A 24,890-nucleotide genomic window follows, 5' to 3' on the forward strand; every position below is an offset into this window, starting at 1 on the left:
AACAGAGGAGGCTGCAGTGCTTTTCTCTGGGAGATCATCCACCACAGTGTATGGCTGGGAGAGCATTTTGGGCTGCCTCTATCACAGCAGACTGTTATCCCACCTAAAGGCTGCTGGCTTGGTTTGCATCTTACAAGTGGTTTCAATGCATTTCCTGTTTCTGAGAGAGGATAAGGTCCAACTTATTCACTTAGGTTGGGGTGTTCCTCAGGGCGGTTATCTCCCATATTATACAATTTGTATTTAACCCATTAGCATGGGAGCTAGATGGTTGTGACTGATTCTATTTTTATACAAACGATATCTAAATAATAATATATTCTCAAGAAAATTATTCAATGGATGGCTATGTGGCTCCATGAAAATGTTCTTACCCACACTGCTTAAATACTGATAAATCAATGGCTATCTACTGCGCCCAAAATCCTCTAACTAGTTTGGGTATATTATTCAATAATCAACTGACTATGAATGCTTGCTTTCCCCAACTTCTTTAATTCATAACCTTAAGTCTTATCTGGCAAAGGAGAGTCTTACCACCTTGATCTGTAAACTGGTACTTAAGCAGGTTAGATTACTATAATTTATTGTATATATAGATCTCCCAGAACTGCTATTAAAAAGACAGCAGCTTGTGCAAAATAAATTTGTGGAACAGAGTCAACATGGATTCAGCAAAGGGAAGTTTTTCTCATCAATCTGCTATATATTTCTTTTTAAAGGTGTAAATATACATGTGTATAAAGGTGAGTTAGTTATGAGGTGTTATCTAGATTTCCCCTTTCCACACAGTCCTTCATGAGAGATTTCTGAGAAAATTAAAAAGCCACAGGATAGGAGACAGTGTGCTGTTGTGGATTGGGAACTGATTAAAAGATAGAAAACAGAGGGTAAAGTTAACTTCTCCCATTGAAATAAGGTGAATAGTGGAGTGTTGCAAGGATCTGTACTGGGACTGGTGCATTTTAACATTTATAAATGATCTAGAAATAGGGGTGATGAGTGAGGTAATCAAATTTGCAGATGGTACAAAATTATTCAAAGTTGTTCCAAAATCATATGTGGACTGCGTGAAATTTGAAGAGGAAATCAGGAGACAAAGACTGGGCAACCAACTGACAGATGAAATGCAAGCTGATTCACGTTAGAAATAACCCAAATTATTGCTACATGATGCTAGGAGTACTTTAGGAGTCACCACTAAAGAAACAAATTGTGGATAATATGTTGAAATTTTCTGCTCAACGTGCGGAAGTGGCCAACAAAAGCAAACAAATTATTAGGAATTATAATGTTTTTGTATCACTTCATGGTGAAACACTGCATCTTGAGTACTGTGTGCAATTCTGGTCACTACATTCCAGTGGAACTGGGAAAGGCACAAAGAAGGAAAACCAAAATGATTAAGAGGATGGTTAAGAGGTTAGTGCTCTTCAGCTTGGAGAAGAGACAGCTCAGGGAAAATATGACTAAGGTCTATAAAATCCTGAAAAGAACAAGTAAATATGAATTTATTTATTTATTAGGATTTATCACCTTTTTGAAGGAATTCACTCAAGGCGATGTATAAGAATAAATCAAACATGAGCAATAGACACTTACAGCAGTAAAATTATTCAAATAATACGAAGTATAGCATAGTATACTATTTACAATGTCAACACAATAAGTAACAGAACATTTTAACTGACAATGTAGAGTACAAGCAAAGATGGAACATATAGACAGGTAAGAGAGCAAGAAGAGTTAAAAAAAGTAAGGTGACTAATTTAAATATTTGATTGTTTACTCTTTCAGAAACTACAAAAAGACTAGAGAACACTCCATTAAGCTACACAGCAGCACATTTAAATAGGAGAAAAGCGAATGCTACATACCTGTAGAAGGTATTCTCCGAGGACAGCAGGCTGATTGTTCTCACTGATGGGTGACGTCCACGGCAGCCCCTCCAATCGGAACACTTTCTAGCAAAGTCCTTTGCTAGTCCTCGCACCGCGCATGCGCGGCCGTCTTCCCGCCCGAACCAGCTCGTGCCGGCCAGTCTCATATGTAGCAAGACAAAGAGAAGGGAAGACACAACTCCAAAAGGGGAGGCGGGTGGATTTGTGAGAACAATCAGCCTGCTGTCCTCGGAGAATACCTTCTACAGGTATGTAGCATTCACTTTCTCCGAGGACAAGCAGGCTGCTTGTTCTCACTGATGGGGTATCCCTAGCCCCCAGGCTCACTCAAAACAACAACCATGGTCAATTGGGCCTCGCAACGGCGAGGACATAACTGAGATTGACCTAAAAAATTTACCAACTAACTGAGAGTGCAGCCTGGAACAGAACAAACATGGGCCTAGGGGGGTGGAGTTGGATTCTAAACCCCGAACAGATTCTGAAGCACTGACTGCCCGAACCGACTGTCGCGTCGGGTATCCTGCTGCAGGCAGTAATGAGATGTGAATGTGTGGACAGATGACCATGTCGCAGCTTTGCAAATCTCTTCAATAGTGGCTGACTTCAAGTGGGCTACCGACGCTGCCATGGCTCTAACATTATGAGCCGTGACATGACCCTCAAGAGCCAGCCCAGCCTGGGCGTAAGTGAAGGAAATGCAATCTGCTAGCCAACTGGATATGGTGCGTTTTCCCACAGCCACTCCCCTCCTGTTGTGATCAAAAGAAACAAACAATTGGGCGGACTGTCTGTTGGGCTGTGTCCGCTCCAGATAGAAGGCCAATGCTCTCTTGCAGTCCAATGTGTGCAGCTGACGTTCAGCAGGGCAGGAATGAGGACGGAGAAAGAATGTTGGCAAGACAATTGACTGGTTCAGATGGAACTCCAACACAACCTTTGGCAAGAACTTAGGGTGAGTGCGGAAAACTACTCTGTTATGATGAAATTTGGTGTAAGGGGCCTGGGCTACCAGGGCCTGAAGCTCACTGACTCTACGAGCTGAAGTAACTGCCACCAAGAAAATGACCTTCCAGGTCAAGTACTTCAGATGGCAGGAATTCAGTGGCTCAAAAGGAGGTTTCATCAGCTGGGTGAGAACGACATTGAGATCCCATGACACTGTAGGAGGCTTGACAGGGGGCTTTGACAAAAGCAAACCTCTCATGAAGCGAACAACTAAAGGCTGTCCTGAGATCGGCTTACCTTCCACACGGTAATGGTATGCACTGATCGCACTAAGGTGAACCCTTACAGAGTTGGTCTTGAGACCAGACTCAGACAAGTGCAGAAGGTATTCAAGCAGGGTCTGTGTAGGACAAGAGCGAGGATCTAGGGCCTTGCTGTCACACCAGACGGCAAACCTCCTTCATAAAAAGAAGTAACTCCTCTTAGTGGAATCTTTCCTGGAAGCAAGATGCGGGAGACACCCTCTGACAGACCCAAAGAGGCAAAGTCTACGCTCTCAACATCCAGGCCGTGAGAGCCAGGGACCGGAGGTTGGGATGCAGAAGCGCCCCTTCGTCCTGTGTGATGAGGGTCGGAAAACACTCCAATCTCCACGGTTCTTCGGAGGACAACTCCAGAAGAAGAGGGAACCAGATCTGACGTGGCCAAAAAGGAGCAATCAGAATCATGGTGCCTCGGTCTTGCTTGAGTTTCAACAAAGTCTTCCCCACCAGAAGTATGGGAGGATAAGCATACAGCAGACCCTCCCCCCAGTCCAGGAGGAAGGCATCCGATGCCAGTCTGCCGTGGGCCTGAAGCCTGGAACAGAACTGAGGGACTTTGTGGTTGGCTCGAGATGCAAAGAGATCTACCAAGGGGGTGCCCCACACCTGGAAGATCTGTCGCACTACACAAGAATTGAGCGACCACTCGTGAGGTTGCATAATCCTGCTCAACCTGTCGGCCAGACTGTTGTTTACGCCTGCCAGATATGTGGCTTGGAGCACCATGCCGTGACGGCGAGCCCAGAGCCACATGCTGACGGCTTCCTGACACAGGGGGCGAGATCCGGTGCCCCCCTGCTTGTTGATGTAATACATGGCAACCTGGTTGTCTGTCTGAATTTGGATAATTTGGTGGGACAGCCGATCTCTGAAAGCCTTCAGAGCGTTCCAGACCGCTTGTAACTCCAGAAGATTGATCTGCAGTTCGCGTTCCTGGAGGGACCAGATTCCTTGGGTGTGAAGCCCATCGACATGAGCTCCCCACCCCAGGAGAGACGCATCCGTGGTCAGCACTTTTTGCGGCTGAGGAATTTGGAAAGGACGTCCCAGAGTCAAATTGGACCAAATCGTCCACCAATGCAGGGATTTGAGAAAACTCGTGGACAGGTGGATCACGTCTTCTAGATCCCCAGCAGCCTGAAACCACTGGGAAGCTAGGGTCCATTGGGCAGATCTCATGTGAAGGCGGGCCATGGGAGTCACATGAACTGTGGAGGCCATGTGGCCCAGCAATCTCAACATCTGCCGAGCTGTGATCTGCTGGGACGCTCGCACCCGCGAGACGAGGGACAACAAGTTGTTGGCCCTCGTCTCTGGGAGATAGGCGCGAGTCGTCCAGGAATCCAGCAGAGCTCCTATGAATTCGAGTTTCTGCACAGGGAGAAGATGGGACTTTGGATAATTTATCACAAACCCCAGTAGCTCCAGGAGGCGAATAGTCATCTGCATGGACTGCAGAGCTCCTGCCTCGGATGTGTTCTTCACCAGCCAATCGTCGAGATATGGGAACATGTGTACCCCCAGTCTGCGAAGTGCCGCTGCTACTACAGCCAAGCACTTTGTGAACATTCTGGGCGCAGAGGCGAGCCCAAAGGGTAGCACACAGTACTGGAAGTGACGTGTGCCCAGCTGAAATCGCAGATATTGTCTGTGAGCTGGCAGTATCGGGATGTGCGTGTAGGCGTCCTTCAAGTCCAGAGAGCATAGCCAATCGTTTTCCTGAATCATGGGGAGAAGGGTGCCCAGGGAAAGCATCCTGAACTTTTCTTTGACCAGATATTTGTTCAGGGCCCTTAGGTCTAGGATGGGACGCATCCCCCCTGTTTTCTTTTCCACAAGGAAGTACCTGGAATAGAATCCCAGCCCTTCTTGCCCGGATGGCACGGGCTCGACCGCATTGGCGCTGAGAAGGGCGGAGAGTTCCTCTGCAAGTACCTGCTTGTGTTGGAAGCTGTAAGACTGAGATCCCGGTGGACAATTTGGAGGTTTTGAGGCCAAATTGAGGGTGTATCCTTGCCGGACTATTTGGAGAACCCACTGATCGGAGGTTATGAGAGGCCACCTTTGGTGAAAAACTTTCAACCTCCCTCCGACAGGCAGGTCGCCCGGCACTGACACTTGGATGTCAGCTATGCTCTGCTGGAGCCAGTCAAAAGCTCGTCCCTTGCTTTTGCTGGGGAGCCGAGGGGCCTTGCTGAGTCGCACGCTGCTGACGAGAGCGAGCGCGCTGGGGCTTAGCCTGGGCCGCAGGCTGTCGAGGAGGATTGTACCTAAGCTTGCCAGAAGAGTAGGGAACAGTCTTCCTTCCCCAAAAAAATCTTCTACCTGAAGAGATAGAGGCTGAAGGCTGCCAGCGGGAGAACTTGTCGAAAGCGGTGTCCCGCTGGTGGAGCTGCTCTACCACCTGTTCGACTTTCTCTCCAAAAATATTATCTGCACGGCAAGGCAAGTCCGCAATCCGCTGCTGGATTCTATTCTCCAGGTCGGAGGCACGCAGCCATGAGAGTCTGCACATCACCACACCTTGAGCAGCGGCCCTGGACGCAACATCAAAGGTGTAATACACCTCTCTGGCCAGGAATTTTCTGCACGCCTTCAGCTGCCTGACCACCTCCTGAAATGGCTTGGCTTGCTCAGGAGGGAGCTTATCCACCAAGCCCGCCAACTGCCGCACATTGTTCCGCATGTGTATGCTCGTGTAGAGCTGGTAGGACTGAATTTTGGCCACGAGCATAGAAGAATGGTAGGCCTTCCTCCCAAAGGAGTCCAAGGTTCTAGAGTCCTTGCCCGGGGGTGCCGAAGCATGCTCCCTAGAACTCTTGGCCTTCTTCAGGGCCAAATCCACAACTCCAGAGTCGTGAGGCAACTGAGTGCGCATCAGCTCTGGGTCCCCATGGATCCGGTACTGGGACTCGATCTTCTTGGGAATGTGGGGATTACTTAATGGCTTGGTCCAGTTCGCCAGCAATGTCTTTTTTAGGACATGATGCATGGGTACTGTGGACGCTTCCTTAGGTGGAGAAGGATAGTCCAGGAGCTCAAACATTTCAGCCCTGGGCTCGTCCTCCACAACCACCGGGAAGGGGATGGCCGTAGACATCTCCCGGACAAAGGAAGCGAAAGACAGACTCTCGGGAGGAGAAAGCTGCCTTTCAGGAGAGGGAGTGGGATCAGAAGGAAGACCCTCAGACTCCTCGTCAGAGAAATATCTGATGTCCTCTTCCTCTTCCCATGAGGCCTCACCATCGGTGTCAGACACAAGTTCACGGACCTGTGTCTGCAACCGTGCCCAGCTCGACTCCATGGAACCACGGCCACGGTGGGAGCGTCGAGAGGTAGACTCCCTCGCCCGCACCGGCGAAGCTCCCTCCGCCGACGTAGTCGGGGAGCCTTCCTGGGAGGCTACCGCACTCGGTACCGCAAGCGGCACCGATGTCGGAGACCTCACCCCGGGCAAGGGGCCAGCCGGCGCCTCGCTCGATGGTACCGGTGGCGCAAGCACCCCCGGTACCGGAGGGGTAGGGCGCAACAGCTCTCCCAGGATCTCTGGGAGAACGGCCCGGAGACTCTCGTGCAGAGCGGCTGTGGAAAAAGACATGGAAGCCGATGCAGGTGTCGATGTCAGAATCTGTTCCGGGCGTGGAGGCTGTTCCGGGCTGTCCAAAGGGGAGCGCACCGATACCTCTTGAACAGAGGGCGAGCGGTCCTCTCGGTGCCGATGCCTACTGGGTGCCGACTCCCTCGGCGACCCAGAGCTCTCGGTGCCGACACGGGAAGGGGACCGGTGACGATGCTTCTTCGATTTTTTGGGACGAAGCATGTCACCGGAGCTTCCCGGCACCGACGAGGAGGACGTAGAATCCAGCCGTCGCTTCCTCGGGGCCGAGGCCGAAGGAGGTCGGTCTCGGGGGGGCTGTACCGCAGGAGCCCTCAGGGTAGGGGGAGACACACCCGAAGGCTCACCGCCACCAGCAGGGGAATGGACAGCCCTCACCTGCACTCCAGACGAAGCACCACCGTCCGACGACATCAGCAGACGAGGAGGTCTCGGTACCACCGACGCAGCCCTCCGATGTCTCGGCCCCGATGCAGAGGGCCGATGCCTCGATGCAATCGGGGGCGAGGATGAAGGTCCGGGCGCCGACGACGTCGAAGCAGTCGATACTCCCGATGCCGACGAAGAGCCCAAGAACAAAACGTTCCACTGGGCCAATCTCGCTACCCGAGTCCGCTTTTGCAAAAGAGAACACAGACTACAGGCCTGCGGGCGGTGCCCAGCCCCCAGACACTTAAGACACGACGCGTGCCTATCAGTGAGCGAGATTACCCGGGCGCACTGGGTGCACTTCTTGAAGCCGCTGGGAGACTTCGATGTCATGGGCGGAAAAGTCGCGCCGGCGAGATCAAACTCGAAATGGCGAAAATGGCACCACAAAACAAGGGGAAGAAAAACCTCCGAACCGAGGCCTAAATAGGGCCTACCCCGACGACGAAAGAAAACTTACCGGGGCAAAACTAGAGCTACCGGAAGGGGAACAGACCGAAAAGGTCTCCTTCCGAACACCTTTTTTTTTTTCTTTTTGAAGCTAAGTCAAAACGACGCACGAGGTCAACTTTCGGGGCGCGAACGGCGAAACACGACCGTACCGAGCGCAGACAAAAGAAGACTGGCCGGCACGAGCCGGTTCGGGCGGGAAGACGGCCGCGCTTGCGCGGTGCGCATCGGCGCGCGAGGACTAGCAAAGGACTTTGCTAGAAAGTGTTCCGATTGGAGGGGCTGCCGTGGACCTCACCCATCAGTGAGAACAAGCAGCCTGATTGTCCTCGGAGAAATATTTTTACACTCAATGTAGTTAAGCTCTGGAACTCATTGCTAGAACAAGCAGTAAAAGTAGTTAATTTAATTGAGTTACTAGAATAGCAAGCAGTTTGTGGAGTCCAGTAAGGCTCCCCACTCTCACCAATTCTGTTTAATCTATATGTAAGTAAGAAGGGACATGCTTCCTTTTTGTTTTTTAACATTTGAAGCTTGTGATTGGAACAGAATAAGTGTTTAGGCTATTTTTATATTAATAATGACTCCCTCTCCACCACTCATATATCCACCATATGTATTCAATCGTTAGAATCTATATATATAAAAGGCAACCCCAACGTTCTATGAAGCCTCCAGCCAGAAGTGTGTAGCGCCAGAGATATCTGGTTTCCCCATGAGTGAAGGAAAACAGCACAGCACGAAATCCCTCTCTCTAACAGCGAAGGACTCAGAGGGGGGAGGAAAGAGATGCCCTCACTCTCTCTGTAACACAGCACAGCACGAAACTTAACACTCAAGGACTGGACTCGGAGGGGGGAGGGGGAGGGAGAGAGGGCAGAGGGCAGGGACACTCCCACATGCACACTCTGAAGAAAACCTTGCTAGCCCCCGTTTCATTTGCATCAGAAACGGGGCTTTTTTACTAGTGTTCTTATAATAGCTCAAGGTACCTCAGCTGTGCTTATTGCCAACTCAACTTTATGGCTATAGAATGTGCACACAACTCTTAATCGGCTCACCATGATCCCACATTTTTTCAAATATGTTTTTCTTCCATTTGTATAAATTCTTATAACTCTATACTTGAATACTCATCTTCCCTCAGAAAAAAATCGGACCCAGGGGTTGTTGTTAACGTCCGACATGCACATTTTGCCCTTCCACAGGGCTGTCTCAAGGACTGACCCCTATAAAAAACAGGGAAAAATATAAAAATCCATCCCAACTACAAAAGAAACGTCTATAGAGTTGCTATTTCTTCCCTCCTATAGACCCTCCATTAAACAATTCCACTTCCTTACCTCTCGCTGTCTTAGCGCCAGCTCTACTTAAATGAGTAAATAGTTTAAGGGTTATTCCCTCGCAAAGATGGCTGCGGCGTATTTCTAGCTATCTTTAATACTATACTATGGGTGACGCCCCCTCCCTACGTCCCAAGCGCTGGTTGGCTACAGTTGTTCAATTCTACATAAGCGATGCCCATTCCAGTTCTATATTTAAACTAGTGGGTGTCACTGACTGTAACAAAAATATGAACCGTTGTTCTTTAAAGTTTAACACTCTAGTCACTGATCCTCCTTCCTTCCCAACAACCCCTGGGTCCGATTTTTTCTGAGAGAAGATGAGTATTCAAGTATAGAGTTATAAGAATTTATACAAATGGAAGAAAAATATATTTGAAAAAATGTGGCATCATGGTGAGCCGATGAAGAGTTGTGTGCACATTCTATTGCCATAAAGTTGAGTTGGCAATAAGCACAGCTGAGGTTCCTTGAGCTATTATAAGAACATTCTAACAACTGAATACATATGGTGAATATATGAGTGGTGGAGAGGGAGTCATTATTAATATACAAAGATAGAACTTTTGGACTCCCGATATAGATTAAATCAATACTTAGCCGAAGATACTTGTAGGCTATTTTTATACCAGGTTTCTAGGGGACACTTTATATTTCTCCAGTTAGTGGAGTTCTTTTGGAACTGGTCTCTTTCCTGGATTATAGAATTAAAAGGCCAATGATAATAAAATGTGGGTCTCCATTAGGAGGCTTTAATGGCTTATGCCACAGAACACTTTGGGAGCTTTGAGGCCTCTTGTTTTTGTAATAAAGTTTTTCTTTTGTGGGGCCCCTTGCAGATTGCTCCAGTCATAAGCCTTAGCAAACAGATATTTGTGTGTGTTGAAATGCATCCCCCCGTTATTCAAGAGACAGAACCAAGCCTCTCAGCAAAATTGATGACTATCCCAAGTCCCGCAGAAAGGACATTGCCTAAGCTGCAATCACCTCACTTTCCTTGTATGACTTTGCCTGAACTAGTTATCCAAGTTCAAGTTGGAAACCCTCCTCCTGCCCCACTTTCAAAGCACTGCCACCATCATTTTGGGGAAAGTCCTCAGAACAGTAGCTAGCCCAAAAGGGAAGAGCCCAGAACTGAAAGCATGCTCCAAAGATACCGCTGGTGTTCTGCCTGAATGGGTACATGAAGCTAAACTTTGGTGAGATCCAAAGGAGATAAGAAATTCTACTTGATGGAGATCTTGTGATCAGCGATGTTGGCCATCCATCTGGGGGCATGAAATTCGCAAACCTTCAAACCCAGAATTTGGCAGGAACACAACCTCCTTCTTGGATACCACAAAATAAATGTAGTAGTATCTGCCTAGCTTCCTCTTCTCTGGAGGAACTGACACAATAGCCAACAGAAGCAATAGGCATAGACTTGCCTGCTTTTGGCCCAGCTTCCCACTCCGCCTCAATCATACCTTTGCTTGTCCTAAGAACAGGAAAGGCTTAGACCAGTTTCCAGATCTCTTCAAGCAATGGGTCCTCTGTTTCACCTTCTGAAAAATACACCAAGATCCTCACCATTTAAAGTACAAGAGATCAGCAGTGAGAGTAAGTCTTCTCCTGGAGGCTCCTCCCTTTCCTCAAGGAGCACTCTGCGAGCTCTAAACAATCCTTTGAAGGCTTTGTTAATTGTGAGAAAGAATCTGCTGAACCATGAAAAGCCCCATCTTCCAGATCTTCCACAGAACCAAAGTTGGGCTTCTTACATAATAAAGGACCCCTCTATGGACTACAACTCTGATGAACTCCTAACAATGACCCAGTCACTGGCCTTCTTCAGGCAAAAGATATGGTACAGTAACAGCACAAACTCCAGGATACAGCCCATCCTCAGCCCCAAAGTCTAATGAATAAGTCTTCTTGTACTCCCTTTTTCTGCCCATGGTCTGAAGCAGCTCCCCCTAAAGTCAGCACAGGTTCCCGCCAAAAACACTAGTTCATCTGAGGCTTGAATTCCTCTTGTAAATATGACTCCAACTGATGTGCTGTGCTGCAGGGGCTCATACACGCTGCAAAGGCTGACACTAATTTCCATGTGATTACATCCTTATCAGTCTCCTGATCCTCCTCCCAAATCTAATCGCAGTCACACAATGTTGGACAGACTGCAGCAGTCCTAATCCCAAGCCCCAGCTCAAGCCTCTGCCTCCAATGCTGTCCAAATGCCCCATAGTCTCCAGTGTTACCTCTGCTGCATGTCTCCTTTCACCGCTATTATCTTATACTGTCACTTGTTTTCTTAAAACTTTGGGATGGGCAATGCTTCCCGTGACCCCTTCCCAAGAGTTAGGAAGGAAAACAGAAGGTACTGCAGCCAACCTCTACTGATGACCAAAGAAAACAAGATTTCTTTTGGAAGGGGTGGGAGGGAGTGGGGTGGAGAAACGAAAAATACCATCAGGCCCTCAGAACTGGCCTCAGCAGTCCAAGTCGTCCTGATTTTGAGAGCTGGGGCTTTTTAACTCCCCCCCCCCTTTAAATAAGCTCTTGGATCAAATCTGCCCCAACAGTGAAAGAGCCCATTCCTGCTCTTACTACACCAACCTCAAACCAGATTAAGACTACACAGTCCTACCTCACCTACCATCTGCTGGTTATTGACACATACTGGCTGGATGTAGGCTGCACTGGGCACTGTCCCCCTCAGTCTATAATCCTGGGCGCCCAATTTTGGATACTATAGTCCCAACTCCAATTGATATTTTGTCTCCTTTAGCATTAGTACAGTTTTGTATGACAAACTCACTTTAGATTTGAGACCTTTTGAGCCTCTATTCTTTTTTTCCTTAGAAAGAGAGAACTTGTTCTCCTTAATCTCATTGTTTTCTTCAATTCTGGCTTCACCAATTGTGGTCTCAAACTCACATTTGTTAAAGATTTTTTTGTTTACTTAAGATTTTCTTACCTTATATATACTGGCAATGTAATTTTTTTCCTATATACAGGCATTATTGCTCGATTAAGTTTTGAAATTTCAAAGAAAACAAATTATTAAAAAATGGACCGAGAGTTTTGAAAAGTGCAGTTCAATTGTTTTTTTTTCTGACTTATACAAAAAGATAATTACAAAGGACATTAAAGTTACTGAAAATTTATTTTTTGTGTGTCTTAATTTTTTTTATGTTTGCACTTTTAAATTGGGGATTTCACCAAAATAAAGATGCATAATTTATTTAAAAGCACACATCTACGCATACATTTGTTTGAGTGAAATAGGGTTTTTAGTATTTCTTTAGTCGCCCAATAAAGGTCTTGGGGCACTTAACATCTACTATGGGGTCCTTTTACTAAGATGTGTTAATGGATTTAGCACCTACTAAATGCTAAGAAGCTCATAGGAATAAAATGGGCTTCTTAACATTTAGTGTGCAGTAAATCCGTTAGTGCGCTTTAGTAAAAGAAGCCCTATGTTACTTTGCCTCCCCACGTCTATCAACATCCAATTGCTCAGTTAAACTGTCACAACTGACAGTGAGCCTTTGGATCGCAGCCGGATTGACGCTACCTAGCCAACCCAAGGGCTGGCTAGGCCTTGACTGGCAGTGGCCAAAACAGACTGGAGACAAGGCTGGAGCTAGTAGACAGGGGCTGTGCTGGAACTGAAACCAGGAAGCAGGAACTGGACTGGAAACTGAAGCAGTGCTTGGAACTGAAGCTTGTGCTGAGAACTGGAACCACAGCTGAAAGTCAGGACTAGAGCTTGGAAGACAAAACAGGACTGGAGCTTGGAAACAGAAGCAAAGGACAAGTAGGGACAGGAGACAAACTGGAACAAGGTTGCAAAACACACACTAGACAACTATAGGAGACCTGTTGCAAAGGCACTGGATGGGAGATTTGAACTTCCTTAAATACTACCAAACAAGCAGTGATGACATCAGCTAGAGCCCTCTTGAAGAGCTATAAAAGAAGTGCTGGGTTTCCATGAAGTAAACAGATCCTTCTTGGAACGGAATGCTACCGGAGACTACAGAGAACAGGTGAGGGGCGTGACAGTACTCCCTCCCTGAAACCCCCTCCTCGCTTGTCCCTTGGGTTCAGGTTTCATGGAATAAAGATATTGACAATGTTGTACAAGTATAGGGGCATAAACACTAATAGTAGGTTTCCACGTATTATCCCCCATATTCTTCTGATATCTAGAATGTTCAGAGTATCCTGTAGACTTAAAGGTGCGTGTCCCATGCAAGGTCTGCCTCCTAGACCGCTTGGGGCCTGGAGTTCTCTCCGAGGGTATAATGATCTGAGAAATAGCAAGAATCTTTGCAGGATCCATGTTGGGTCGGGATTCCAAAACAGAAGGCTTGTCCTGGGGTGCATCCAACATGGGCAGGGTTAGTGAGTTTGAAAAGATGTAAAGCAGGAATGAGAACAGGTTGGACTCCAGACTAGAATGTCACCAGAGTGCCAGGCAATACGAGCCTCTCTGCAACCAGGGAAGCCCCAAAATAACCTGATGGATAGATCTTGGGAGTATACAAAACTATCATTCCTTGAAGCTGAGAACCCACCTGAAGGGGAATAGCTAGGGTAAGAGCCCGCAAATGCCCTGGCAGTGGGTCTCCATAGACTGAGGAGACACAAAGGGGTTCTGAGGAGATTCACAAAAATGTTACACTGATGTATCAGCCGTTTGTCCACGAAGTTCCTGGCAGCACCGGAATCAAGGAGAGCTTGGGCTATGATCTATTTATTGTAACATAGAAGGGTGACAGGAACAGTACAGAGGGAATTCGAAACACCTCAGGGAGGCCCTTGGGACATCTCCCCTATGACTCCTAGGTCTGGAAGTATTCTCGGTTTCCTAGGACATTGCTTAGCAAAATGTCCCAGGTCTGCACAGTATAGACAGAGGTTTTGTGCTCTCCGATGCCTTTTCTTTTCCTCTGAAAGTGAAAGTTGAGAATGTGCTCTTTGCATGGGGACTTCTTCATCCAGGGAAGCAGGAGAAGCTGGCGTCTGAGAGTTCACGATATCCTGAAACTAGGGCATTAATTGCAAGGAGCGGCATTTACCTCCAAGTTCCTTAGCCCTTTCTTGGAAGCAGATGTCCACCTTGATGCATTGGGAAACCAGGTCATCCAAACTGGTGGGGAGATTCCATCCCATTAATTCATCTTTAATGTGGCCCGCCAGGCCTTGCCAAAAGACAGCCACCTGGGACTCCTGATTCCATTGAAGTTCAGAAACCAGGGTCCGGAATTGAATGGCATACTGGCCCACAGTTACAGCACATTGTTGTAGGCACAGAAGTTCAGAAGCTGCTGAAGAAAGACACCCCGGTTCATCAAATACCTGCTGGAAGCTTGTGAGGAAAGCAGCCAAGACAGACAAATGCAGGTCTTTCTGCTCCCCACAGGGGAGAGGTCCAAACCAGTGCTTGCCCAGAAAAGAGAGAGACAATGAAGGTAATCTTGACTCGATCCGAAGGAATGTTAAAGGGCTGTAGTTCAAAATTCATCAAACACTGGTTAATAAATACTCGGCACACCATGGGGTTCCCATCAAAGCATGGTGGTGTCAAGAGTTAAGGCTCAGACACCGGATAAGCTGGAGGCAATGCCGCTGAAGTGGGTCATGGATGCAGCTTCAGACCGCTTGTGGTTTACATCGCTGTAAGCTGAGCACAGACTCCCTGAAGGGATTCAGTAATCTACTTAAGTTGAATCCATTGCTGCTGCACCTCCTGGGCAAGGTCCTGGAGACGATGGAGCTGGTCCACACGGCTGGTCAGACACTGAACAGAATCAGAAAGTTGCTGGAGCAGCTGCAAGGTAGGTGACTCACCCGAGCTCATGGCCTTTGCAATTTGCCACAACTGACAGTAAGTCCTTGGGTCGCAGCCAGATTGATGCTACCTAGCCAACCCGAGGGCTGGCTAGAACATGACTGGCAGTGGGCAAGTCACCTGGGCAAAGCTGGACTGGAGACAAGGCTGGAGCTAGTAGACAGGTGTTGTGCTGGAACTGAAACCAGGAGTAGAAGCAGGAACTGGACTAGAAACTGAAGCAGTGCATGGAACTGAAGTTTATGCTGAGAGCTGCAGCTATGCTGGAGCTGAAGCTTGAGCTGAGAGCTGGAACCACAGTTGAAAGACAGGCCTGGAGCTTAGAAGCAGAAGCAAAGCATAGATAGGAACAGGAGATAAACTGGAACAAGGCTGCAAAACACATACTAGACAAATCTAGGAGTGCTATTTACAAAGGCACTGGCTGGGAGGTAGGAACTTCCTTAAATAATACCAAACAGGAAGTGATGACATCAGCCAGTGCCCTCTTGAAGAGCTATAAAGGAAGTGATGGGTTTCCAAAAGTAAACAGATCCTTCTTGGAATGGAATACTGCTGGAGATCACAGAGAACAGGTAAGGGGCATGACATATACAGATTCTTTTGTGCATCCCTTGGTGTTGGTAAGCATGAACCATCCTCCACCCCCAGTGAATCCAGGCCACATTTATTTTATTATTATTTTTATTGCTTTAACAAACCATGGCACTCAGTTTGGTAATATAGTACAAGTAAAGTGGTATATAAATCAAATTAAAGAAAAATGCTACAATGAGTTGTTATGTATGGTCACTGATAAAACAAAATTCAATAGCTAGCAGTTTTATTACAGAAACTTTCTGGGGAATGCTTACATTATTCAGGTTCAGTATACTGCATCTCGTGTTTTACCTGCATTTCCATCATTGGCTTTTGAAAGGGAAAGGAATCATGGTTGATGCACCACAAAATATCACTGTCTTCACTTTCTGAAGCTGTCATCAACAATACACCTGAAAAATAAAAATTATCACACTATGGAAAAGGCTGTGTATTTGTTCAGGTCCTGCCTTTTTAAATGTGTTGGACAGTACAATTTATCAGTAAAAGACCACCACACATGAGCGCCAATGCCAGTAGATAGTCCAGGCCCTATCAATTCATGAGGATGACATACCAATGCAAATTAGCAGCAGGCCTGGTGGGGAGGCCTGGACCCACCAGCCAATGAGAACATGGACCCATCTGAACTGTTGCAGCTAGTGAGGGCCAAGATACAAAGAGTTAATTAGCATGGCTGGTGGAGGGAAGCACTGGGTACAGTGATGCTCCCAAGGAAATACAATGAGGGAGACAGCAACTGTTAGGATTTTCATCTCTGGAAGAAGCATATTATATATGAGTGTTATCCTGTCATCATCTCTATCTCCCTTAGCCCCCAACTTTGAAATCATATGACTCTAATCATATGACTCTCCTCTCTTTTGCTTTTTCTCTACACACACCCAACAAACAGCTAAAACCTATTATTTCTTTCTCTGTATCACCACCAAAATATGTCTCTTCCTTTCTGAACATGCTACCAAAATCCTTATCCACACTCTGATCAGCTCCTGCTATTGCAACCTGCTGCTCACAAGTCTTCCACTGAACCAGTGCCGTAGCGAGGGCGGCTGACACCCGGGGCGGTTCGACGCTGCGCACCTCCCCCCCCCCCCGAGCGCATTCTTACCAAAGGGGACGAGCGGGAGGGCCGCTCCGCCCCGAGTGCACGTCGCTGGGAGCTGTGTCGGCTCCACTGGTTCCCTGCTCTCTCTGCCCCGGAACAGGAAGTAACCTGTTCCGGGGCAGAGAGAGCAGTGAACCAGCGGAGCCGACACCCCCCCCCCAGCAGCATGCACCCGGGGCGGACCGCCCCATCGCCCCCCCCCCCACCCTTCCTACGCCACTGCACTAAACCAAAGCTATTCTAAATTAAACTGCCCAACCTATCTTCCACTAGTTTTGCAGCACAGATACCCCTCTTCTCAAATCAATTCATTGGCTCCCTTATCCATTTCTGCCTACAGTTTATGCTTCTTTTACTCACCTATAAGTGCATTCATTCTTTAACTCCTCATTACCTCTCATCTCCTTATACCCCTTTCTCAGGATCTCTACTCATGAAGTCATTCTTACTTGAGTGGAGTAGCCCTATGGTTATTGTAGTGTCTGAGGGAACTGGGTTCGATTCTCACTGCAGCTCCTTGTGACTCTGGGCAACTCTATTGCCCCAGATATAAAGCGAAGATACTTACCTATAGCAGGTGCTCTCCGAGGACAGCAGGCTGATTGTTCTCACATGTGGGTCGACATCCGCATCGACACAGGAAACGGCAAATTTTCACCAGCAAAATTAAAAAGTTTTACTAGAGTCTTCTGGAGCGCGTGAGCGTACCTCCTCAGTTTAATCAAAAAGCATAAACAACAACATCTCCAAAGGGGAGGTGGGCGGGTTTCTGAGAGCAATCAGCCTGCTGTCCTCGGAGAATACCTGCTACAGGTAAGCATCTTCGCTTTCTCCGAGGACAAGCAGGCTGCTTGTTCTCACATGTGGGGTATCCCTAGCAACCAGGCTCACTCAAAACAATGAACACTGGTCAATTGGGCCTCGCAACGGCGAGGACATAACAGAAATTGACCTGAAACCATAAACAAATAACAGAGTGCAGCCTGGAAGAAAACAAAAATGGGTCTAGGGGGGTGGAGTTGGATTCTAAACCCCGAACAGATTTTGCAGCACCGACCACCCAAACCGACTGTCGCGTCATGCATCCTGCTGAAGGCAGTAGTGAGATGTGAATGTGTGGACTGATGACCACGTTGCAGCCTTGCAAATCTCCTCAATGGAGGCTGACTTTAAATGAGCCACTGACGCAGCCATGGCTCTAACATTGTGAGCCGTGACATGGCCCTCCAGAGTCAGCCCAGCTTGGGCATAAGTGAAGGAAATGCAATCTGCTAGCCAATTGGAGATTGTGCGTTTTCAGATAGCGACTCCCCTCCTGTTGGGATCAAAAGAAACAACTGGGCGGACTGTCTGAAGGGCTTCATCTGCTCCACGTAAAAGGCCAATGTTCTCTTGCAGTCCAGGCTAAGCAAACTGCTTTCGCCAGGATGGGGAAAAAATGTTGGCAAGGCAATTGACTGGTTCAGATGGAACTCCGACATCACCTATAGCAGAAACTTAGGGTGCGTGCAGAGGACTACTCTGTTGTGATGAAACTTAATATAAGGTGCATGCACTACTAAGGCCGGAAGCTCACTGACCCCTACGAGCTGAAGTAACAGCCACCAAGAAAATGACCATCCAGGTCAAGTACTTCAGATGGCAGGAATTTAGTGGCTCAAAAGGAGCTTTCATCAGCTGTGTGAGAACGACATTGAGATCCCATGACACTGGTGGAGGTTTAACTGGGGGGCTTTGACAAAAGCAAACCCTCTCATGAAGCGAACTACTAAAGGATGTCCAAAGATAGGCTTACCCTCTACATGGCGATGATAAGCACTAATCGCACAAAGGTCAACTCTTACGGAGTTGGTCTTAAGACCAGACTCTGATAAGTGTAGAAGGTATTCAAGCAGGGTCCGTGTAGGACAAGAAAAAGGATCTAGGGCCTTGCTGTTCACACCAGACGGCAAACCTCCTCCATTTGAAAGAACACTTTTTCGTGGAATCTCTCCTGGAAGGAAGCAAGCAAGACTCGGGAGACACCCTCTGAAAGACCTAAAGAGGCAATTTCTAAGCTCTCAACATACTTGAGAGCCAGAGATTGGAGGTTGGGATGTAGAAGCGACCCCTCGTTCTGGGTGATGAGGGTCAGAAAACAGTCCAATCTCCACGGTTCTTCAGAGGACAACTCCAGAAGAAGTGGGAACCAGATCTGACGGGGACAAGAGGACACAATCAGAATCATGGTTCCGCAGTCTTGCTTCAGTTTAAGCAAAGTCTTCCCTACTAGAGGTATGAGAGGATACGCATACAGAAGGCCTGTTCCTCAATGTAGGAGAAAGGCATCTGACGCTAGTCTGTCGTGGGCCTGAAGCTGGGAACAGAACTGAGGGACTCTGAGATTGATCTGAGTGGCAAAAAGATCCACCAAGGGTGCCTCATGCTCAGAAGATCTTGCGCACTACGCCCATGTTCAGTGACCACTCGTGAGGTTGCATTATCCTGCTCAATCTGTCGGCCAGACTGTTGTTTACGCCTGCCACATAAGTGACTTGGAGAAACATGCCGTGACGGCGTGACCAAAGCCACATCTGAATGGCTTCCTGATACAGAGGGCGTGATCCGGTGCCCCCCTGCTTGCTGGTGTAATACATGGCAACCTGATTGTCTGTCTGAATTAAAATGATTTGGTTGGACAGCTCATCTCTGAAAGTCTTTAGAGCGTTCCAGATCGCTCGCAATTCCAGGAGGTTGATCTGAAGACCTTTTTCCTGAAAGGACCAAGCTCCTTGAGTGTGAAGTCCATCTACATGAGCTCCCCACCCCAGAAGGGATGCATCCGTCATCAGCACTTTTTGTGGCTGAGGAATTTGGAATGGGCGTCCCAAGGTCAAATTGGATCGAATCATCCAACACTGAAGGGAATTCAGCCGTGATCTGTTGAGACGCTCGAACCATGGACACCAGGGACAGGAGGTTGTCTGCCCTTGCGTCGGGAAGATAAGCGCGAGCTGTCTGTGTTCAACAGAGCCCCAATGAATTCCAACTTCTGTACTGGGGTGAGATGGGACTTGGAATATGGTGTACAGCGCTGCGTTTGCCTTGTAGCGCCATAGAAATGATATGTAGTAGTAGTAATTGATCACGAAACCCAGTAGCTCTAGCACCTGAATAGTCATTCGAATGGACTGTAGAGCGCCTGCTTCCGAGGTGCTCTTCACCAGCCAATCGTCGAGATAAAGAAACACATGCATTCCCAGTCTGCGTAGTGACGCTGCTACTACCGCCAGATACTTTGTAAACACTCTGGGCGCAGACGCCAGACCAAAAGGCAATAAATGGTACTGAAAGTGCTGAGTTCCCAGCCAAAACCGAAGATACTTCCTGTGAGCTGGAAGAATCGAGATATGTGTGTAAGCATCCTTTAAGTCCAGAGAGCATAGCCAATTGTTCTCCTGAATCATGGGAAGAAGGATGCCCAGGGAAACCATCCTGAACTTTTCTCGAACCAGAAATTTGTTCAGGCCCCTTAGGTCTAGGATGGGACACATCCCCCCTGTCTTTTTCTGCACAAGGAAGTACCTGGAATAGAATCCCAACCCTTCTTCCACTGGTGGAACGGGTTCGACCGCTTGAGCCTTTAGAAGGGCAGAGAGTTCCTCTGCAAGTACCTGTTTCAGCTAAGAGCTGTAAGAATGAGCTCCCAGTGGGCAATTTGGAGGTTTGGATTCCAGGTTGAGGGTGTACCCTAACCGGTAGTGTCCTATTATGGATTAAAATAGCTGGTTAAAAGATTGAAACAGAGAGTAGGGTTAAATGGTCAGTATTCTCAATGGAGAAGGGTAGTTAGTGTGGTTCCCCAGGGGTCTGTGCTGGGACTGTTGCTTTTTAACATATTTATAAATGACCTAGAGATGGGAGTAGCTAGTGAGGTAATTAAATTTGCTGACGACACAAAGTTATTCAAAGTTGTTAAATCTCAGGAGGAGTGTGAAAAATTACAAGAGGACCTTACGAGATTGGGCATCTAAATGGCAGATGATGTTTAATGTGAGCAAGTGCAAAGTGATGAATGTGGGGAAAGGGAACCCGAATTATAGCTATGTAATGCAAGGTTCCACGTTAGGAGTCACTGACCAAAAAAGGATCTAGGTGTCGTCGTTGATGATACGTTGAAACCTTCTGCTCAGTGTGCTGCTGTGGCTAAGAAAGCAAATAGAATGTTAGGTATTAGGAAAGGAATGGAAAACAAAAATGAGGACGTTATAATGCCTTTGTATTGCTCCATGGTGTGACCACACCTCGAATATTGTGTTCAAATCTTGTTGGGCAGACTGGATGGACTGTACAGGTCTTTATCACCCATCACCTGCTTGTCTCCCAGACCATCAACCTGCCTGCCCCTGCCCTACCATCAACCAACCCACCTGACATTCTGCCTGTCAAACCTGTCTACCCGCCAGCCCTCTGTTCCAAGTTGTTGCCTGCTGTTCCAGTTTTAAGCCTCCTGTCCGGCTTTCCTGCTCTATCTTTTGCTTAACACCTGTCACTATATATGCACCCGTAAACACCTCAGTCATTACTCATGGCCCCTATACACATTCTCTTCATCGCCCTATCCCTTCCTAATCTTTTCCCCCTCCCCCTACCGCTGTCTACCGTAAGAACTCACTGCCCATCCATGTCATACATAAGTACATAAGTAATGCCATACTGGGAAAAGACCAAGGGTCCATCGAGCCCAGCATCCTGTCCACGACAGCGGCCAATCCAGGCAAAGGGCACCTGGCAAGCTTCCCAAACGTTCTGCTCACTACTGCACTATCCTTATCCACCCCCGCCCCTCACCATCTCCCCTATCCCCCCCTCCCTCCTAGCTCTCAACTTTCAAATTTTACTTCCTGCCATTAGCCCATCCCCTTTCCTCCTAAGCTCATCCCGTTTTCGTCGCCCTACCTCCCCCACCATCCTCCGCACTCTCTTGTTCCTTCTCCTGTTATCCGCCGGAGACATCAATCCCAATCCAGGTCCCCCACACCTGTCCTCCCCAAGCAATCGATTCCGGGATGTCTCCAATCTCATTTCTATTCCCCTCTTCCCTCCCCTTCTCGTGTGCCCTGTGGAATGCCCGCTCTGTCTGTAACAAACTTTCCTTCACCCATGATCTCTTCATCTCCCGTTCCCTTCAACTGCTCGCCCTAACTGAAACCTGGCTCACCCCCGACGACTCTGCCTCAGTCGCGGCCCTATGCCATGGAGGTTGGAACGAGCGCACAGAAGCCTTGGATCGCCAAGGAACGGTCTACCCAGAGACATAGTGGCTTGTTTCCACAAGTTTCCAATCAAGGAGATGGTGTGGAGGCGAGCACGAGAATTGGGTGATATTACTTGGAAAACAGTTAAAGTCCGGATATTTCAGGACTTAGCTAGGAAAACGCTGCAGCGAAGAAGAGACTTTAAGGACATTACTAGTTATTTACAAAAATCTGTACTGCGCTATCACTGGCTGTTCCCATTTGGGTTGCAAGTAACGGTGGGCAATGCCACCCGCCGTCTTCAATCGCATCAAGGTGCATGGAGAATTTTAAGAGAGATGGGGTGCACTGATGTTCTGAGAGTGGAAGAAATGGCACAGCAATCTCAGCGCAGCACAGAGAGGAAGGAGCAGAATGGCTGGCAGCTGGTTGAAGGAAGGAAAAGTCGTCTGTCACTTCGAGCTGCGAGAGAAGAAGCGGGAAATGAAAATGGAACTTGAATTTGAACTGCACTGAGTATGGACTCAGTACGAGCTTATCACTGAAGGTAGTGGGAGAAAAGTTGGGGGTGGAAGAGGGGTCAAATACAGGGAATAAAGTGGGGGGAAGTAAAGGTTTCAATTGATAAAGGTGGGGGATGTTTCTATAGTTGTTAGATTGGGTGGCTAGGCTCTGAGGAGGGCGTGCTTCCTAGTGGGCAAAACTGGCACGAAATGGAGTATGCCAGTTGAAGGGGGGACGGGGGAGGGGGGAATTAAGGGAGGGAGGGGGGTTGGAGGATTGTGTATTGGGTCGTGGAATGTAAATGGACTAAATAATCCGGGTAAAAGGAGTATAATCTTTAGAGAATTGCGTAGATTGGACTGGGACATAATCATGCTGCAGGAGACTCACATCAGAAAGAAGGATGAATCCCTAATTATGAACAAAGGTTTGGGGGAGGGTTTCGCACTGGCTGATTCAAGGGGGAATAAAACAAGAGGGCTGGTGATTTATGTGAAAGAGCATTTGCAGTTTGTTAAAGAGTCTGTATATAAGGATAGGGAAGGGAGATGCCTTTCAATTAAGGGGAAGGTGAATAATCGGAGTATTACTCTAATAAATCTGTATGCACCAAACACGGGACAAGGGAGGTACTTTGACACCATCAGAGCAGAACTGATTCCCTTTTGGGGGGGGGGGGTGATGATGGGAGGGGATTTCAATCACCCGGTGGAGATCCTTGACCACTCTAATAGGCGGGAGGGAGGGGGAGGATATAACGGGCGACAATTCCTCAGACTGATGCAAGAAGGTAAAATTATGTATCATACCTGATAATTTTCTTTCCATTAATCATAGCAGATCAATCCATAGACTGGTGGGTTGTGTCCATCTACCAGCAAGTGGAGATAGAGAGCAATCTTTTGCCTCCCTCAAAGCTCCATCCGCAGGACTCAGCACTTAGAGAATTACACCCACAAAGGGATACTCTGCCCAGCTCACCACCGCCGAAGCGGGGGAGGGGAATCCGTCCAGCTCATCCCCGCAAAGCGGAGGAGGGACACCACACCCGCCGATGCGGGAGGATCTGGCTTATCCTGCTACCGCAACCGCGGGAGGAGCTGGCTTACCTAAACACCGCCGAAGCGGGAGGGGTACAAAGCTACCCTACTGCCGCACGAAGCGAGAGGGAGCGCCGGCATAATTTAGTTATCAATCCAGCCACCGCCGAAACGGGGGGAGAAGAAGCAGCAGCAGCTCACTGTAACACAAAATCGTTTCAACTCAAGGAAAATCCAATTGGAAGAACTTGAACATGAAGTCCTCCTGAACAGGAACTGAAGATTAAACTTGAACCTGAAATATAACCAGAACAAAAACAATACACATATCTGGGAGAGGCTATGGATTGATCTGCTATGATTAATGGAAAGAAAATTATCAGGTACGATACATAATTTTACCTTCCATTTCATCAAGCAGATCAATCCATAGACTGGTGGGATGTACTGAAGCAGTACTCACCCAGGGTGGGACATGGAAATCCCTGAACGCAACACTGAAGCTCCAAACTGGGTCTCGACCCGAGCAGCCACATCCAAGCGGTAATGTCGTGAGAAGGTATGAGCCGATGCCCAAGTAGCCGCTCTGCAAATCTCTTCCAAGGAGACAGATCTGGACTCTGCCATCGATGCCGCCTGTGCTCTAGTAGAGTGCGCCTTCAGCTGAATAGGCGGAAGCTTCCCTGCAGCCATATAAGCTGCCGCAATTGTCTCCTTGACCCAACGTGCGACAGTAGGCTTAGATGCCTGCAGACCCTTATGAGGGACTGCGAACAGCACGAACAGGTGATCCGACTTCCGGAAGTCATTGGTTACTTCCAACTATCTGATGATGACTCTTCTCACATCCAGACATTTGACAGCAGGGTACTCCTCCGGGTAATCCTCCCTATGAAAGGAGGGTAGACAAAGCTGCTGATTCACATGGAAGCGAGAAACAATCTTGGGCAGAAAGGAAGGCACTGGGCGAATCGACACTCCTGCCTCAGTGAACCGCAGGAGCGGTTCTCAACACGAGAGTGCCTGGAGCTCGGAAACTCTTCTGGCTGAAGTGATAGCCACCAAAAAGACCGCTCTCAACGTCAGGTCATTCAGCGATGCCCTCGACAAGGGCTCAAAGGGCCGTTTCTGCAAGGCCCGTAGCACCAGATTGAGATTCCACGTAAGCACTATCGAGTGCAGAGGAGGGCGCAGGTGATTAACTGCTTTGAGGAAGCGCACAACGTCTGGCTGCGAAGCCAGGGAGGCACCCTTCAAACAGCTCCTGAAGCAAGCCAGAGCTGCCACCTGGACTTTCAGTGAACTAAGCGACAGGCCTTTCTCCAGACCCTCTTGCAGGAACGCCAACACTGAAGATATTGGAGCAGTGAAGGGCGATAGAGAGCCTGCCTCGCACCACGATGCAAAGGTACGCCAAACCCTGGCGTAAGTAGTAGAAGTAGAGCGCTTCCTCGCTCTCAGCATAGTGGCGATGACCTTGTCTGAGAAGCCCTTCTTCCTCAGCTGCTTCCGCTCAAGAGCCAGGCCGTAAGACCAAAGGGACCCTGATGCA

General features: G+C 48.1%; 1 protein-coding gene across 1 annotated transcript in view; it reads right to left on the reverse strand.

Moving 5' to 3' along the window:
* NUP155 (nucleoporin 155) overlaps positions 1 to 24,890 on the reverse strand; it is a 358,702-nt gene that overhangs the window by 234,308 nt on the left and 99,504 nt on the right. Inside the window, exon 12 of the mRNA XM_030193046.1 lies at positions 15,741 to 15,841. Coding sequence (XP_030048906.1) covers positions 15,741 to 15,841 — 101 coding nt within the window. The remainder of the gene's footprint in view (positions 1 to 15,740; positions 15,842 to 24,890) is intronic.

The sequence above is a fragment of the Microcaecilia unicolor genome, chromosome 2 (genome assembly GCF_901765095.1).
Source record: "Microcaecilia unicolor chromosome 2, aMicUni1.1, whole genome shotgun sequence".
Lineage (NCBI taxonomy): Eukaryota > Metazoa > Chordata > Amphibia > Gymnophiona > Siphonopidae > Microcaecilia > Microcaecilia unicolor.